Genomic DNA, 16,486 nt, shown 5'->3' with positions numbered 1-16,486 from the left:
TTTGAAGTTTGAAGTTCATTACATGAATTTTGAATTGGTCTGAAGACACACAATTAACCGGTTCATGATAGACTAAAAGAAAGAGAGATAACTCGTATTTATAGCTTATACGAATCGTGATAGTCAGTAAGCTCTTTATTCATTGATCCGTTTGACCAAGATATATAGATTTTCTTTATTTCCTCTTCTTATAGATATATTACTTTTTGTTTATATTAAATCAAAACAACAAGGTAAACAGCTTTATGGAGAAATACATTTTATTGAAAGATAAATTAGAATAGCACGTTAAGTTGTATGTTGATTTCAGAAATAATGACAGACTTTTAGTATCCTTTGCATACGTAGTTGAGTTGCTTGTTTCTTATTTTGCATTTGCAGTTGCGTAGGACCTCGCCATTTACCTTGGCATCGAAGCCGACGTCACCAACATCACGACAGTTTCCATCAAGATCGCGACATACTGAAAAAAAAATGTTATAATTTGATCGTTGTTTGTGATGGCTTGTTTTATAAAAATAACTTGGATCGGCGTATGAATTTAAGACGAAAAATCATATTGTTACTGATACAATGCGATAGTAAAAATACAATGACACTGTAATTCTGTTACAGTGACGTACATGTCATAAACATGTATTGAGTAATTTCATAAAAATCACATTGGCTACCTTCTCAGTTCCATTACCTTGAAAGAAGAAGACTTTACATATAGGAGATATTGAGTGTTCAGTAATCATAACATTTCACTGGTTTTAAAATGTGATTGTTGTTGCACTAAATGGCCAATACTTACAAGGCTTTAGTGGTTTAGAGGTGTAAACGTTTTTCTTGACTTGGCACTGCATTTGTTGACACATATCCTCGCGATCCTCACTCCAAATTTCACCAGGGGCGTGGCATATCGTTTTCTTTCCTATCTTTTGTTCGCATCCTTCAAAGTAAAATAAAAAGTATTGACTATATGATAATACAATATAATTGAGGTTTAGTTCCGCTATTGAAATGCATATAACCTTGTCTACAATCAAAACAACATTGGTTAACTCAAGTTTTATTTAGCTACTTGCATCTCAGTGATAATTGGACACAAGTAATGCAGAAAAAAACAAACGATACCAATCATTGTATACTACGGCGGCGTATTAGGGCCACTATATAATTTAATTTATCTTGTACGTACAAGTTAGTATCTTGTACGTACAAGATAGTATCTTGTACGTACAAGTTAGTATCTTGTACGTACAAGTTATTATCTTGTACGTACAACTTAGTATCTTGTACGTACAAGATAGTATCTTGTACGTACAAGATACTAACTTGTCCGTACAAGATAAAGTAAATTATATAGTGGCCCTAATACGCCGCCGTAGTATACAATGATTGGTATCGTTTGTTTTTATCTTGTACGTACAAGTTAGTATCTTGTACGTACAACTTAGTATCTTGTACGCACAAGATAGTATCTTGTACGTACAAGTTAGTATCTTGTACGTACAACTTAGTATCTTGTACGTACAAGTTATTATCTTTTACGTACAAGTTAGTATCTTGTACGTACAACTTAGTATCTTGTACGTACAAGATAGTATCTTGTACGTACAAGTTAGTATCTTGTACGTACAACTTAGTATCTTGTACGTACAAGTTATTATCTTGTACGTACAAGTTAGTATCTTGTACGTACAACTTAGTATCTTGTACGTACAAGATAGTATCTTGTACGTACAAGTTACTATCTTGTACGTACAATTTATAGTATATTGTATGTACAAGATAGTATCTTGTACGTACAACTTAATATTGTGTACATACAAGTTGAGTTGAACTGCTGTTCATCACCGCTGAATTGAGTCACCCGCCTGATATTTTTCGTAATTAAAGATAGTCGGTCTACTTTGCATTGCTTCAAGTACGATCACAGGTTTATTAACTTATTTGACAATATTAAATATATAAATATATATTAATGAGGACAATATCTTTTTCCCAATCGTAGTTTGAAATTGCCGGATTATTAGTTGAAACTGTATAGTCACTTGCATTATTTTGAAACTGACACTGTATAGTTCCTTTCGAGAAAACTGTATAGTCGCTTGTGTTATAGATAAGATACATTTAGTGATGAAATGGATATGATACATCTCCGATGAATGATAAGTTTTATCTATTAAAAAGAGGAGCAAACAAATTCGTAATTTTCTTCGGTAATAAAAGTGAAATACTTCACACTGGTGCCATTATTGGAAAAGTTTGAGCATTTATTTTACTTCAGAATAGTAGTATTGAAAATAATTAACTGCCTCCGAAAACAATCTTAGGCATTATGCCCTAATTCGAATGATTTACTGATTGCACAGACAACAAAAGCAAAACAAATTATTTCATATATGTTTTTGTGTTTATTAGACATATATACACACATCAATTATTGTCAAAATGATGATCATAGTTAATACTCTGTTATAAACATTTACATATATATGTTCGGAAACTTATCACAGCATTACAACTCCACAACATGTCGCAAGGTATTCTTTTTTCCCTTTGGCTTAAACAAAGGGTACGTAATATACGTATAGCTTCATGCGATACCATGGTGACAGTAAACCAGCCACAGCCTTTAATACCGAGAGTTTCAACATTATACTATCTTGTACGTACAAGATAGTAATTTGTACGTACAAGATACTAACTTGTACGTACAAGATAAATAAAATTTTGTAGTGGCCCTAATACGCCGCCGTAGTATACCAAATTGACATATTACGATTTATATAATAATACTATAATTTCTTATACTAAAACACGATGTCTTTTACATGATCAGCGTTACCATTTTCTTTTTCTTCAGAAACTACAAATGCGAAATACCAACCGAAATTAATCCGAGTAAATCTATGTGTACACAAGATCACCACTAAGACACTATTCCATATTTAACTTTAGGATGATCAAATATATTATTTTAAGGAAATTGCCTCCTATATTATATTTTTTCTCTCACATTACATTATGTTCTATATAGTTTGCCCATGTAAGATAAATATATCTTACATGACGTTTCACGCGCGCGGATTAATTTGTGTAAGCATGGAGACAACCGTTGATATGTCATATAGGCCTACATGTTGTACAGGGGCACGTAAATGCTGTTAATATAATATTTCATATCATGTATCAGTACCGTGAATCGTATCCTATTATGAATGACGTACATGTATATCGACTGGAGGCGTATTATACCTATAGTGAATATTTGCGTGTCCTGTGCCTGTTGTGAATATAATACGCGTACGGGTAGTCCCAAAATGACCGACAATAATGTCCCGCCTTGTGCCCTCAAAGTTTCTGTTAACTTACTGACAAACAAAACACACAATCGATGAATAATTATAGAACTCTGAATGATAGACACAAAGTATGATTCAAACATGCTGTCGAACATGAAAACCACATAGAGTTAACGTTACGTAGCATACCATCTGAGCGAGAACAGTACTAGTCCTCCGCTTCGCTTCAAAACAAGGAAAATGTTTAAATACATACAATCCTTTATCACAACAAAGATCGGACACTGGATCGCTGGATCACATATGAATAACAGTGAAATAAATGTTTATATAACAAAACAAGCTCCAGAACCAAGACATCGTCAATTGATGGTGATCTAGAGCGACTCAGAGTAACTTAGACCGCCAATATATGAATGGAAGTCCGACGAAAATACATGTAAACACATACAATCAATTCTTTCTCTTTTCGTTTTGGATATTGGCGCTATATATTTCGCGGATGTACGTATACGTGTACTATGTGATCGGGTACAAAAAAAATCGGTCAGATCACGATTTTTTTCCAGAGAATTATACAATCACCCACATAAGATACAACATAATCTAATTTTGTCCGTAAACTTTCTGTTTGTCACAAACTGGTATGCTCTTTAAGAATATCGTATTGTTTTAGTATAACATTTTAAAATAAAAAATCTAAAAAATAAAAGTGAAATTGAGGAGCGAACGGTATTTTAATAGAAATCTGGTTATGATATGAGAGAAAAAGACTCTTTCATTATGTATACATGGAGGATAGGGGATATTCCTCTCGAGGGTTCATATAATGTTATAACACCCTAGGCTTGCCGAGGTTTTTACCACATTTTATGACCCGTCGGGTGGAATTCCCCTATCCTCCATGTACATGTATACATATGAAAGAGTCTTATATTCTGACACCAAGGGAACACATGAAAATGAAATTATTTTCAAGAAGAAGATTGCAGTCCAAAGTATACATAAAATTATTAAGTGTATCGAATACATTTTATAACTGTCAAACTTCTGTGGAGTAAGGTCAGATAGACACATTATTAATTGGAGTATGAACAATATGTATATACCCGACAACACTTACCTCCTGAGACAATTACAACATTTTTCATGACGGAGTTTTTCTTAGACTTTGTCACAATGCACTGCTTTTGGAAACATCCTTCGTACCATGTCTCTTCGTTTTCTCTGCATTTCTCATTTCTGCTGTCCCAACATCCTTTTAAACCAATTATTGAAGACTATGTAAGATTTTAAAAATAAATATTGAAACATGATACAAGATAAGTTACAAAGATTTGAGTACAGTTTATGTAAATGATATCATACAAAAGTAACGTAAAGGGAAGGCTAGAAAGTTAACTTATCAATACATTGATCATCTTTTGAAATCAGACTTTTACATTATTTAGGTCAATTTTCTGAAGAAAGCATATGTTTCGAACATGCTTGCCCTATTTGAATAACTGAAACAATGATTGCTTTAAAAACAGATTGTACCGTCTAATTCCTTAATGACCGCCTCGAGCACTCCAACGCCGCTCTGTTGGTTAGTACAGTAAAAGAAACGGCAAGTCGCGAAATCAGACCATGAAAATCCAACATCTCGGCACTTATTCTTGTACATACAACCTGGAAGTTAAATACATGAATAGGTAATAGATAACCTAATTAACTTGAATTATCATTATTATTTCGATATCTTCAGATATTTGAAGTGTGAACAAGGTTATCTTTATAATTTTAGGTATGTCAGTAGAGAAAATATTCAACTTTACTCTAAAGGGCTATTTTGATTAATGTCTCAAAAGACTTAATTACAGTGAGCCTCTTATCAGTGTTATCAGCGAAACGTTAACTTCGTGTAAAATAAATTTCACACCTCGAAAAGAAACTATGAAAAGTTTGCCTACCTTTTTGTACGAGGTAGAAGTTGGCAGTGTATCCACGCCGTTGACATTCAAATTTCTCACAATCCTTTGTCATATACTCTCCGATAGGGTAAAACTTGTTGTCTCCATCGTAACATCCAGTGGCTAAAGGTCAAAGACAATCGGAAATTATATAACATAACACTAAGGTATGTAACCTATTGTTACAAGGTATTGCGTATTGTCATCTAAAACAAAGAGTTACATTTTCGTTGACACTTCTTATCATATTTTCATCGAATGCCATCTTCTTAATTTTAGCAGTATTAAACGAGAATACGTCGAAAAGTGTGGTTTCTTCTTTAGCAAAGTACTCTGCTGTAGTTTCTTTTTTCTTAACTATCGCAAAGCAAAGGTTGACATTAATTAATATCAACTATTTAGCTGCTGATGGGATGTTATACGTCCAAACCTTAAACAAAAATATTTCAAAACCGACTCTACTAACGTGGTTCAACAGGAACTAGGTCTCCATCATCTCCACAAACCTGCTCCCGGACGCCGTAGTTAATCTTTTCACCGATTTCAACACATTCCCCAGATTTTGTCATACATCCTGAAAACAGCAGCATCAGTATGTAAATTGTGTGTTTCCATCATGCATTTGATTGCTTAATGTATTTGTACATGAAAGAGAGTGAGGAGTAGAGGATATGAATTCAGAAAAAATGCAAATAATTACTCATATAATAGCTGATATAATTATAGTGTTAGGCTTGATGGAATAACTCATCAAATATATTTTTTATTTACAATATAGTTTCTGTTATTCTACCTACAGGTCTTGTAAAACATCAGAAAATTTTGACTGGAATACAAATAACAAAAGAAACCAGCAACTTTAAAAGAGTATGTTTTCTCTGTTTATCGTCAACCCCTGCTGCTTATAAAACTTGCCGTATTTGCAATATTGCTTTATCGATATTGTTACACGACTTACCAACTTTGACATTTTTAAAGTAGCCTCCCCACGTGCATTCTCTGGTTAGACAGCCCTGTGTGATCTCCTCTCCTGGCATGTAACACTTCCCGGTACAATCATGGCAACCTGTACAACAGAAACACACAATCTAAAATTCTGTTCAAATGATGTGTAATTTCAAAGCTCAAGAACGATAATTCCATGCTTAACCAAATCAGCTGTAACGAACATATCTGAAAACTTTCAGATGCTATTTCGGATCAGATATCCTGGGTATATGTGCTACTGGAGTTTGTAAAATCAACTAGTTGAAATATTAATACAATACAATAGTGTTCATTCAAATAACTAGGAAATGTTTCCATTAAACCATCTTTTTTTCCAACATTATAAATTACATGTCCCTGTGTTGGGACATTGTTTATTTTGAGGCCCAGACCTTGGCAGCCCTTCAATGTTTACATGACTGGGGGAATGAAATGTTTTTTGTAAGAAACAGAATTGTTTCCGCGGTTAGCTTGTTGTGCCTAATTTAGTCAAACTTAGACATTTACCATGATGAGCTACTACTGTAGTGTCGATGTATGTGGGTCCCTGTTCTTCTATTTGGCACGAGTATTGGACGCAGTCTTCCAGCCAAGAATATCCGCGAGGAACACATTCATCGCCCCATTCACAACCTTGAAATAGGAAAGATACGCTTCAGTCCGATTGAATTCTTACAAAATTTTAAAGCTTTTGCGGTTTCTTCGTACTTGAATTAGAGAAAAAAACGAAAAAAATGGCTGCAGTTATGAAAAATATCGAAATTATAGGAATAAAGATTGATAAAGGCACAAAATAAATTAACAATGTAAAATCTAGAAAATTAAAAGATATGTCAGATATCAATAGAATGGAATTCATGGTTAGCTTGGTGTTTCCAGTTCTTTTTCATTACCATATCATTAGTGACATAAGAAAGTCAAATCTGCATAATATACCATGTACTGTTGCGAATGTGAATATTTTTTGTTTTTGTTTTTTGTTGTTGAGAAATTAAACATAATCCTTTGCGCTTACTTACCTACTTTCTCGGGCACTAATTCGCCATTTTCACACCTGAATTTAACACATTCGTTGGTCGAAGGCACTGTGGCTCCTGATCGTTTACATTGTCCTTCATCGTCCCTGCATCCTAAATTAACACCGTTATCTATGATTACTCACTATACCTTGTATAAACATGAAGGTTGGCCTAGAAATCCTGTTTATAAAGATAAGGTTTTCTTCCGACAGAGCAATGTGGTGAGGTAACAATCGAGGTTTCTATTAAAATACTGTCACAGAAAACTAAAATCAGAGATATCAAGGGATAGAACGCTTGATTAAATATTAAATGAATCGTTTAGCTTTACTTGTGTAAAGTGCGAATAAACATCGAAACATAACTCGTCATGCTATAAATTATATGAAAAAGTATGCATTGAATTAAACGCTGATGTGCATATCTCGCCGGGATGTTCTTATTGTTTATAACGATAACAGAGAATAAACAATGTAGATATACCTGCTGTTCTCTCTACCACTTTGACGTCATTATCAGCTGGACTGTAGGCACATTTATACCCTTGACAGGCATCTTTGTCGAACCATTTAGAATCTCTCTCCTTGCATTGACCTTTCCATTTACATCCTGTTACAAGTTATATGTACATATATGAAATCTGTGCGCTTTAAATAATATGTACTTGGTTTCACTCGATATACTATATGAAATGTTTGGGACGTTTATTATAATGTGAGAAGACTTCAAGAAATTATGACTAAATCCTTTGCTGAATTTCTGTTTTAAATATCATTTTAACACCGCTTGTATGTTTTGATATTAGTGTTTTTGATGAAGACACTTTATAAAAGGTTACACATGGTGATGCATTGATTGATGGTTATTACATATCACTGATGGAAACTGATAACGAGAGTCGTATGGAATTAACACCATTTTAAAATGATAATAAATACTTCATCATCTGGTCGCGCATTATTACTTGATATTTAAAGCGACTCTTCCCAAAATACTTGAGTATAGAAATGCATTCCAGAAGTGATAATTGCTTTAAATCATGTAAAAGTATTTGAGACAAGAATTGCGCATGGAGTAAGGAAATATTACTTCTGTTTACAGGCTCAAGCGATCGTGTTTTCCTGCTGCATGTGTATTCAACGCATTCATTCTCATCCATATAAAACTCTCCGGGTTTCAAGCATCCGTCGGGTATTGTACACGCTGCAGATAAATATAGAGGTATCATAACCAGGGTTATCTGGTATAATATATTATAATATTACATAGTTGTACAAACAGAGTATTAAGTATAGAACAACTACATGTAAGATCAGTTTCCCCCCTTTTATTAGGAAATGTAAATATTTACCAACACAATTACAATAGATAGATAAATAAAACGAAAATGAAAAGTAAAACAATATTTAAAAACAGTTGATTAACTGTCGATAACTTTATATTTTTTATATTTATATTTTTATATATTGTTTTTTATATAATTAACATGTTGCAAAAGCATTGCTCTAATTTCCATCATTGTAATGCTGGCCGGATGTGATTGTATTAAAGTATTAAACTCTTTTACAATTATTCGCATCCTTACTGAAAATATTTTCTATAAACACCTGAAACTGTTAACATTACGTAATATGAAGCTTACCAAATCTTGCTAATTCGAATTCCCCGCCTTCACGACAAACGTACGTTAGGCACCCATCTGTGCGCTTGTCCCCCGGCCTATAACAGCCTCCGCTACCACAAAGACAACCTTTGGGTACCGAATATAAAATACTATATACAAAAAGGTAATGCAATAAATAATGCAAGTACATGCGCCAGTTTGAATGATTAATACACAGTATTACTATCACAATATTGGCTTATTTACATTGTATATATTGGCGTTATGAAAGAATGCTAATACATGAAACTGTTAGTTAAAGTTACACGATAAAATAAATGATATTATGATAGGTAGCTTGAGTTTCTTGCATTGCTACATCCTCCATCCTCCAGGAGTTACTATCACTGACGTTAAATTCACCCTTGGTTTATCTCATTTAGTTCATCATGATGGACGTGTCGGTGACTGTAAGAGCTTGTTTGATTTGTTTTTCATTTATTAATAAATGACCTAGCAAACAATTACGAAAAAAAAATCTTATCCATATCGATGATGTCATGATATAGTGCACATTTGATTCGTAGCTATTGATTTCGTAACAAAATTACCATGCGATTCGTTAACGTGTGTTTCAACGAAGTTCGGCCCTTTGGCGACGAGTTCACAGGTGTATGTGATGCAGTTCTTCTGCCATGTCTCGCCAATCTTGTAGCACTTCTTTCTCCATTGGCAGCCTATGTAACCATAAACAAAATGATAAATCATGTAGAGAATTTGTTGTTAAACCAATATCTGCTCGTTTCAAATAACCTTACAAATGTTCTTTAAGTAATTTTTGTTTATATCTAATCTATTTACTTTTCGAAAAAGTGACATCTTCAATTTCGCTGGAACACCAGAAAGTGATTAAACTCGGAATAACAGCCGATCCTTTCTCGTAACTTACCCATTTCAACAGGTCTGAAGTTAGAGTTTTTGTTACACAAGAATTTGTTGCATCCTTCCTCCTTCTTCTCCCCCTTCTGGAAACATCTTCCGTCGTCATTTTTGCAGCCTAGGAAATCACAAAAATATTTTATAGTTCATATTTATAACCTGTTTATCTATTTTTTGATTTTAGTTGTGATTATCTAACAATTTAACATTGGATTCCTAATTGATCGATTGATATGAGCACGAACCTGTTGTCTTGGCGTCGATTATGATGTCATTTAATACGGGCGAGTACATACACTTGTAATCAGTACAGGTTTCAGAGTCGAACCATTCTGAATTAAGAGCTCTACATTGGTCTCCATCCTGGCAATCTAAAACATTTCATAAATCAATAAAACTCAATTTAATTAGATCAAAAATTTGTAGTTTGGTAACGTTTACGTATATTTTCTATCGACATATTGATAAAATAGTAATCAAAGGGGAAAATTTCAACATTGGTAAATTATATTATATTTAGTGTATAAGCAAAATTGTACCATTATCATTTATTTGTATTTTCTTTCTTATGAAAGTTGCATTCATAATCTTTTTCCGGGGATGCTAAGTACAAAGGATGAGACAGTACCTGAACTTATTTAAAGAAAAACCAGCATATATTTAATCTATGGTAAAATTACAAGAAATATTTTGCGGAACAATACCTGATAATCAAATTCTATTTACAACAAATCGGTACAAACCAACCGTTTTCTTTCATTGTGTGCGACACATTGACTATAAACGTCGTATTTAGTTGATTTCTAAGGATCATTAAGAAAGTGATGGGCTATAAGAATATCATTTTACCTTCCTTAATGATGACAAGAGTTCCCTTTGTTGGGTCACATAAGTATGTGGTACAATCTTTAATAGTGGTATCACCAGGCCACATACACTTCCCATCGAAGTCTTTACATCCTGTGAAGAAAGGAAACATGTATCCTCGTACAGATAAATTCTTCAGTACAATAGTTTTATACAAAATAAATTTATATAAACTGGTCCTTTCGATCTGTTTTAAGATTTATTTGCTCTAGTACATGTATATTTAGATTGTTCAGAAGGATCATATTGGATATTGTGTAGAGGAACAGGGAAAATGCACATTCCTGTCGAGTGTCCCGACCAGGGATCGAATCCGGATCCCCGGTGCAAAAAAAAACTATGGCTCTACCGATTTAACCAACGAAGCAGGCTCCGTCAGCTAAGTGATATACCTATTAAACACCATGTACAAATCACAACGACCCGCTCCTTTTACAATAGTTATAGTGTATTAATTGTTTCTCTCACAAAACATATACATTTAATTCGAACGCGAATTCGTCTCGGGAAATCTTCGAGTTATCTGAGAGCTTCATATAAAGCCAGATAATCGAGTTCGAATCGTTTTACTTTATTATACTTTATTAAAACACGAAGGAGTAAGTAGAGACACTAAATATGATGTTACCTTTTTCCTTTTTCGTATGCATAATGACCTGTGATGGACTGACGGATTCCGATTTACACTTGTATCGGATACATTTCTCCCTGTCAACCCAGCGTGATCTGTCTTTCTTACACTGTCCATTGTACATGCATCCTATATAAAACAAAATGAAGTTATTCTTATTCGTTTAATATGAACTAATACTTCCTATTCAAAACATCATCACTATTAAAAGATATTACACATTAATTTCTAGATAAACTATGATATCGTCGTTTGAGATATTAAAAGTGTCTAAGATACAATATCATTATTCTTGTTTCTTGGATTTGTCTACTTTATTTCGATCTGTCATAATTCATATTTCTTTAACTTACCTGTTTCTACTGGTGAAAATATTTCATATTTTGTACATTCGTATTTAACGCATGCATTTTCATCGTCTGTAACGAGTTCGCCGAAGGCATAGCACTTATCTCCAGATCTGCAACCTGAATGGCAAGTAAAACAAACACTCAACAACTGATTTTACCAGCATCTCCTAAATTGTACTTTACCATCTGTAACACATGGCGAAAATTGCCTTCTAATAAGTCTTTGTTGTAAAATAAAGTAAGTAGAATTTAATCTACTATGTCGATTAGGCAATATCATAGATACGATATTTTAAGTTGATCATGATCAGTAAAATGGTTTATGCAAATCCACATATTTGTAAAGATCGATAGTAAATCATAATGTATATATTTCGATGAATGTCCCACTGCTTGACTGCAATTATTATTTTGACCAGCTAAAGTGAACATTGCTGGTGGCCAATATTTAAGACATACTTCTCGTCTAAATAATGTATATGTTTTGAAATACTATAAAGTCATACCTAGAATAAATATTAAATGAATCAATTTATCAATTTGTTCCTGAACCTACACTATGTAAATATAAAAGTGTGGTTACCGTATGGAGAACTCATAACTTCAGGAAGATCAGATCCCTCTGTGTATAAGCATGTCTGTTTGACACATTTCCTCCTATGTACCCATTCCTCATCTACTGCTTTACACTTTCTTCGGAATTCACATCCTATTTAATAAACAAGAAAATATTATGAGGCGTTATCTCTGCTTTCTTCTCTCCATTATAATCAAACCTGTCAAAAATATATACAGATGCCCAAAATCATGTAGCTCGAATGTACTTTAATATATACGTCCTTTATATAGAGGCAAATTATATAGTAAATTTCACCAATGGGGTAGATGAGTCTGCCCTTCATTTACACAGAAATGTTATTTCACAGGATGGAGGATGGATGGGGTTGTTTTAGTCCAAATTGATACTTCAAAGAATTAGAATCTTGTACGAACAACTGTGCTAAAAAGAAAAACAATCATAAGTCGTGTGACTGCATTATTAACTATTTAAAAGTTTTTGAAGTAAAGTTATATAGTGATGAGACTTGTTATTGCAAGTGTCAATGTTCGTAACTTACCGACATCTTTTGGGAAGAATTGGGCACCATATCCCTTCCTTCTTTCACATACGAAAGTCACACAATTGTTAATCTTTTTCGTCTTTCCGAATGTGTAACATTTTCCTTTCTCGTCTCTACATCCTGGATAAAATTATGCATACTATTAGAATTGTAACACTACTATACCTACTGGTAAACATTATTGGGGAACAACACGTCTATCATCGGCTCTTTTTATAAATGATTGTGTTTTTGTTGTTCACTGGTGTATGCATGATGCACGTGATAGTATATTTGTAATGATGCTATTATTATTTCACTTACCCCAGAGATCTCTCTTGACTTTCGGGATTTCGGCGTCACCCTTTTTGACACAGGAAAATGTCAAGCATTTTTTCTCGTGCTCCCATTTACTATTCAGGAACTTGCAATGGCCTCTAAATTCACATTCTTGAAAAGTATATAGATAAGAAAAATCAGCATTGTCTCTTCAAAAATGAATATAAGAATATATGCCTAAGCTTTGCTTAATTCAGAGTATCAATTTAAATGTAGATGAAAAATAGGGTGATGTAATACGATTTCATCTAATACTCACGTGCATCTACGACCTTAAATCCACCTTTCATACATCTATACGTTACGCAGGCTTCTGTTTTAGTCTGACCCCTCCAGTAGCAAGTGTCATGGTCAAGACAACCTGTGATTAAAATATGAATACGTTTATTGATATTTCATTAAGTTGAAAATAAAGGGCAAAATGTATTACCACAAACATATAAAAACAAGACAATACATGTATATTAAACACACGCGTACTTGGCACACAACATCCCTGGATTTCAGATGAAGGACCATCTCTGTCATTTCTATCTTGACGTCTATGTATAATGGTAAAGCAATAAACAGAAACAAATTATATTATCGTGATTTCCGCATGAAATCATCTATAAGCATAATTAATTTTCATTTTAATGTATCATAAAAAAGATTTTAGGGTGCATGATGTCATCAAAATGCTCACTATTGGACTTGAAATATAAACTGAAATTTTGAATCATCATCTACAGTAACTTACCAGCTCGTTCCTTCTTGACCGTCTTGATGAATCCCTCGCCTTCTTCCTCAACGGCACACTCGTATCTTATACAAGTTTTTTCGTCTTTAACCACCTCACTTACGTTCAAGCATCTGCCTTCATGGGGACAGCCTGGATACGATAAGCAGAATATGACTGTCATCATGTAGTTTTCGATAGATATCAAATCTAAGACTGAATGTGTTATTTGAAAGTCAATAGAACAAATATTAGTTTTACATATTTATCTTCATTTTGTCTTATATATGATGTGTTTAATCATGCGTCCTGCGTCAGAAATTGTATGATTTCCAAGATTTTACTTACTTGCTGCTGTTCTATGAATTTACGAAATCATGAACCACCACAAATACATGATTAACATTGAGAACAGAATTGTTTATACTTATACTAGTATTATGCAAACGTTAAAGTAAACTAAGCATGGATACATGTGATAATTCGTTTCTGTTTTCTTGTGGTTTACTACTTATATGTTTAGCTTTCTTTAATTTCAATCAATGATTGTTTAATAATTTTTTGCAACAATAGTCAGCTGATGACATCAATTTTGATTTTAACATTTTATTAACAATTATTGTATTTTGGAATGCTTTCGCTACTCACCAACAGCTATGGGGATCATTTTGCCGTTCTGACATTGGAACCGGATGCATGTGTCTGCCATGCCGACCGTAGCTCCGTTCCTAAAACACCTCTCTCTATAATCGTCCCTACAACCTGACAGAAAAAGTATGTCATTTTCTCTACCATTCAAAGTCAGATATGATATTGAGGCATAGAATAACAGAACTTATCTCCAAGAGCCATCGTAAAATATAATTATTTACAATGTATTTTGTCTTTTAGGATTAACAATTGTTCGAACTCTCTGAATGATACCATTTCATTTAGAAATAGTATTAGTCTAACCACTATACCATTATACCTCAAACAAATTGCAAAAGAAACAAAAATACAAGTAATATTTACATTTCGTAGGCATACAACACATATCAAAATTCGAAAAAATCGAACAAGGGGAAAATGACTAATTTAAGTGTTTTCTGTTCGAAATATTGCCTACCATTCATACGGCCCGTTTGGGCCGCCGTAGATATGAAGAGTGCTACAAAGGGAGATAATCATCGTAAACGAAAGCAGACGACGTATGTTTCCTTCGTTGTTATCGCTGGTAAGTACGTTTTATACATCTTGTTATCAGTCTAAATAATATTTTATTTGATTCAATATCAAAACCGAATTACGATACATCATTGATACTCTCATGAATATGATAATCTATGCTTTTACGATAATTTTATTTGGTTTCACGCTGTCATTTGAATTAAATAGTTTCTCGGCGATAATATTCTTAGATCTGTGACAAAAAGCACAAAGAGATGAATTTATATAATGTATGATGACATTTAACTTACTGAATACAAGTAAAAACAAAAACACGGAAAAATAGCGGCTAAACTGATATTTTCTTAAAGTTGTAAATACTGATAGAATTATTTCCTCATTGATTCGGGCAAACTGTAGAAGTGGTCATATAACATCTATTCCATGATATTACTTATTTCTGTAGAGTATGTAATAGATTACTGATACAAATAACTAGTTTGACCTTTGCCCTTCAAAATTTGACCTTTCCCAGTATCCCAGTGATTTCGAATTTGTATGTGTGTTTAACCATACACTATTAATTATGATAATGAATAAAAAAGTTTCTTTTGCAATTTGTTTGAGGTTCGGCTTAATTTGGCGTAGGATGGTTAGACTATATGAGTACCTAAGTGAAATTAAGTTAAAAATGCAATATTGTTTTTGATAATTGATATGATTTAAATGTGTGTATCATTTTGCTAATTTCATATTGTCATTCGATTGTTTAATCAATTATAATCTAAAGTGAAGCTATGACGTTTCATCTCCTGAAATCAGCTACATGTATATATTTCATGTTATCTAGATACTTCAGCATTTCATTACTATCATTGTCATGTATAGTGTCTACACTCATTTGTTTGTGCATATGGGTTTTATGCAAATTAATAAAAGTACATATTTTGTGATTAGTTTAACCTGCGTGTCACACAAGCATGTATACTCTGGAGTTTGTAATGTATGTTTTGAAATTATTTTGTCTTACCGAGGTAAGTATCTTTAACGGTCAGGTATTGCTGGGCGGAAACGCGTCACAGGTAAGGGTGCACGGACTGAGCTGTGAACGGCGGTAGACATGTTTCTTTGTTGTCGTGTACCCGGTATGGATTTACCGACATATTACGCCGTTTGATTCAGGCACAGATTACAGACTGTGGTAAGTAACCTTTCTGCTTTATTTCTAGATTATTTGTGTGGGTATTTTGATGTTGTACCCGTTATTATCGAGTCAATCAATCTAGGTATCTGTTAGCCCGAGAGACTCTGGCCCTGACACCATTCAACCGTGGCCATTACATTGTATTTATCGCTTCAGTAGGAATTTATATAATTTGTTTGCTATTTCATACTATATCTCATGTATTCTATGTGTATGTTGATATGATATGTTGTGAAAATATGCAGTTGTTTATGATATTTTAAATTACATACTTTCTATCGATACCCGTTCTCGATTATAAATCTATGGAAGCCCAGTTTTATTCTTACTTAGTA

The 16,486-nt window shown here is 33.4% G+C and overlaps 1 protein-coding gene across 1 annotated transcript in view; it reads right to left on the bottom strand.

The window, feature by feature from the left end:
- Positions 1 to 243: 243 nt before the first annotated feature.
- The window catches only part of LOC138315663 (uncharacterized), a 29,472-nt gene continuing 13,229 nt past the window's right edge, over positions 244 to 16,486 (bottom strand). The window contains exons 18-41 of the mRNA XM_069256847.1: positions 14,447 to 14,560; positions 13,820 to 13,951; positions 13,340 to 13,441; positions 13,066 to 13,191; positions 12,760 to 12,882; positions 12,225 to 12,350; positions 11,645 to 11,758; positions 11,289 to 11,420; positions 10,643 to 10,753; positions 10,039 to 10,164; positions 9,804 to 9,911; positions 9,466 to 9,591; positions 8,894 to 9,001; positions 8,341 to 8,454; positions 7,735 to 7,860; positions 7,252 to 7,362; positions 6,740 to 6,865; positions 6,204 to 6,311; positions 5,712 to 5,819; positions 5,246 to 5,368; positions 4,833 to 4,964; positions 4,417 to 4,551; positions 797 to 934; positions 244 to 463 (exon numbers count right to left, since the gene is read on the bottom strand). Of these exons, the coding sequence (XP_069112948.1) occupies positions 327 to 463; positions 797 to 934; positions 4,417 to 4,551; positions 4,833 to 4,964; positions 5,246 to 5,368; positions 5,712 to 5,819; positions 6,204 to 6,311; positions 6,740 to 6,865; positions 7,252 to 7,362; positions 7,735 to 7,860; positions 8,341 to 8,454; positions 8,894 to 9,001; positions 9,466 to 9,591; positions 9,804 to 9,911; positions 10,039 to 10,164; positions 10,643 to 10,753; positions 11,289 to 11,420; positions 11,645 to 11,758; positions 12,225 to 12,350; positions 12,760 to 12,882; positions 13,066 to 13,191; positions 13,340 to 13,441; positions 13,820 to 13,951; positions 14,447 to 14,560 (2,906 nt within the window). The 3' untranslated portion in view covers positions 244 to 326. The remainder of the gene's footprint in view (positions 464 to 796; positions 935 to 4,416; positions 4,552 to 4,832; positions 4,965 to 5,245; positions 5,369 to 5,711; positions 5,820 to 6,203; positions 6,312 to 6,739; positions 6,866 to 7,251; positions 7,363 to 7,734; positions 7,861 to 8,340; positions 8,455 to 8,893; positions 9,002 to 9,465; positions 9,592 to 9,803; positions 9,912 to 10,038; positions 10,165 to 10,642; positions 10,754 to 11,288; positions 11,421 to 11,644; positions 11,759 to 12,224; positions 12,351 to 12,759; positions 12,883 to 13,065; positions 13,192 to 13,339; positions 13,442 to 13,819; positions 13,952 to 14,446; positions 14,561 to 16,486) is intronic.

This window comes from Argopecten irradians, chromosome 2 (assembly GCF_041381155.1).
Source record: "Argopecten irradians isolate NY chromosome 2, Ai_NY, whole genome shotgun sequence".
In the NCBI taxonomy this organism is placed as follows: Eukaryota; Metazoa; Mollusca; class Bivalvia; order Pectinida; family Pectinidae; genus Argopecten; species Argopecten irradians.
Note: the sequence above shows the minus strand (reverse complement) of the source record. Positions and strands in the feature narration are given on the sequence as shown.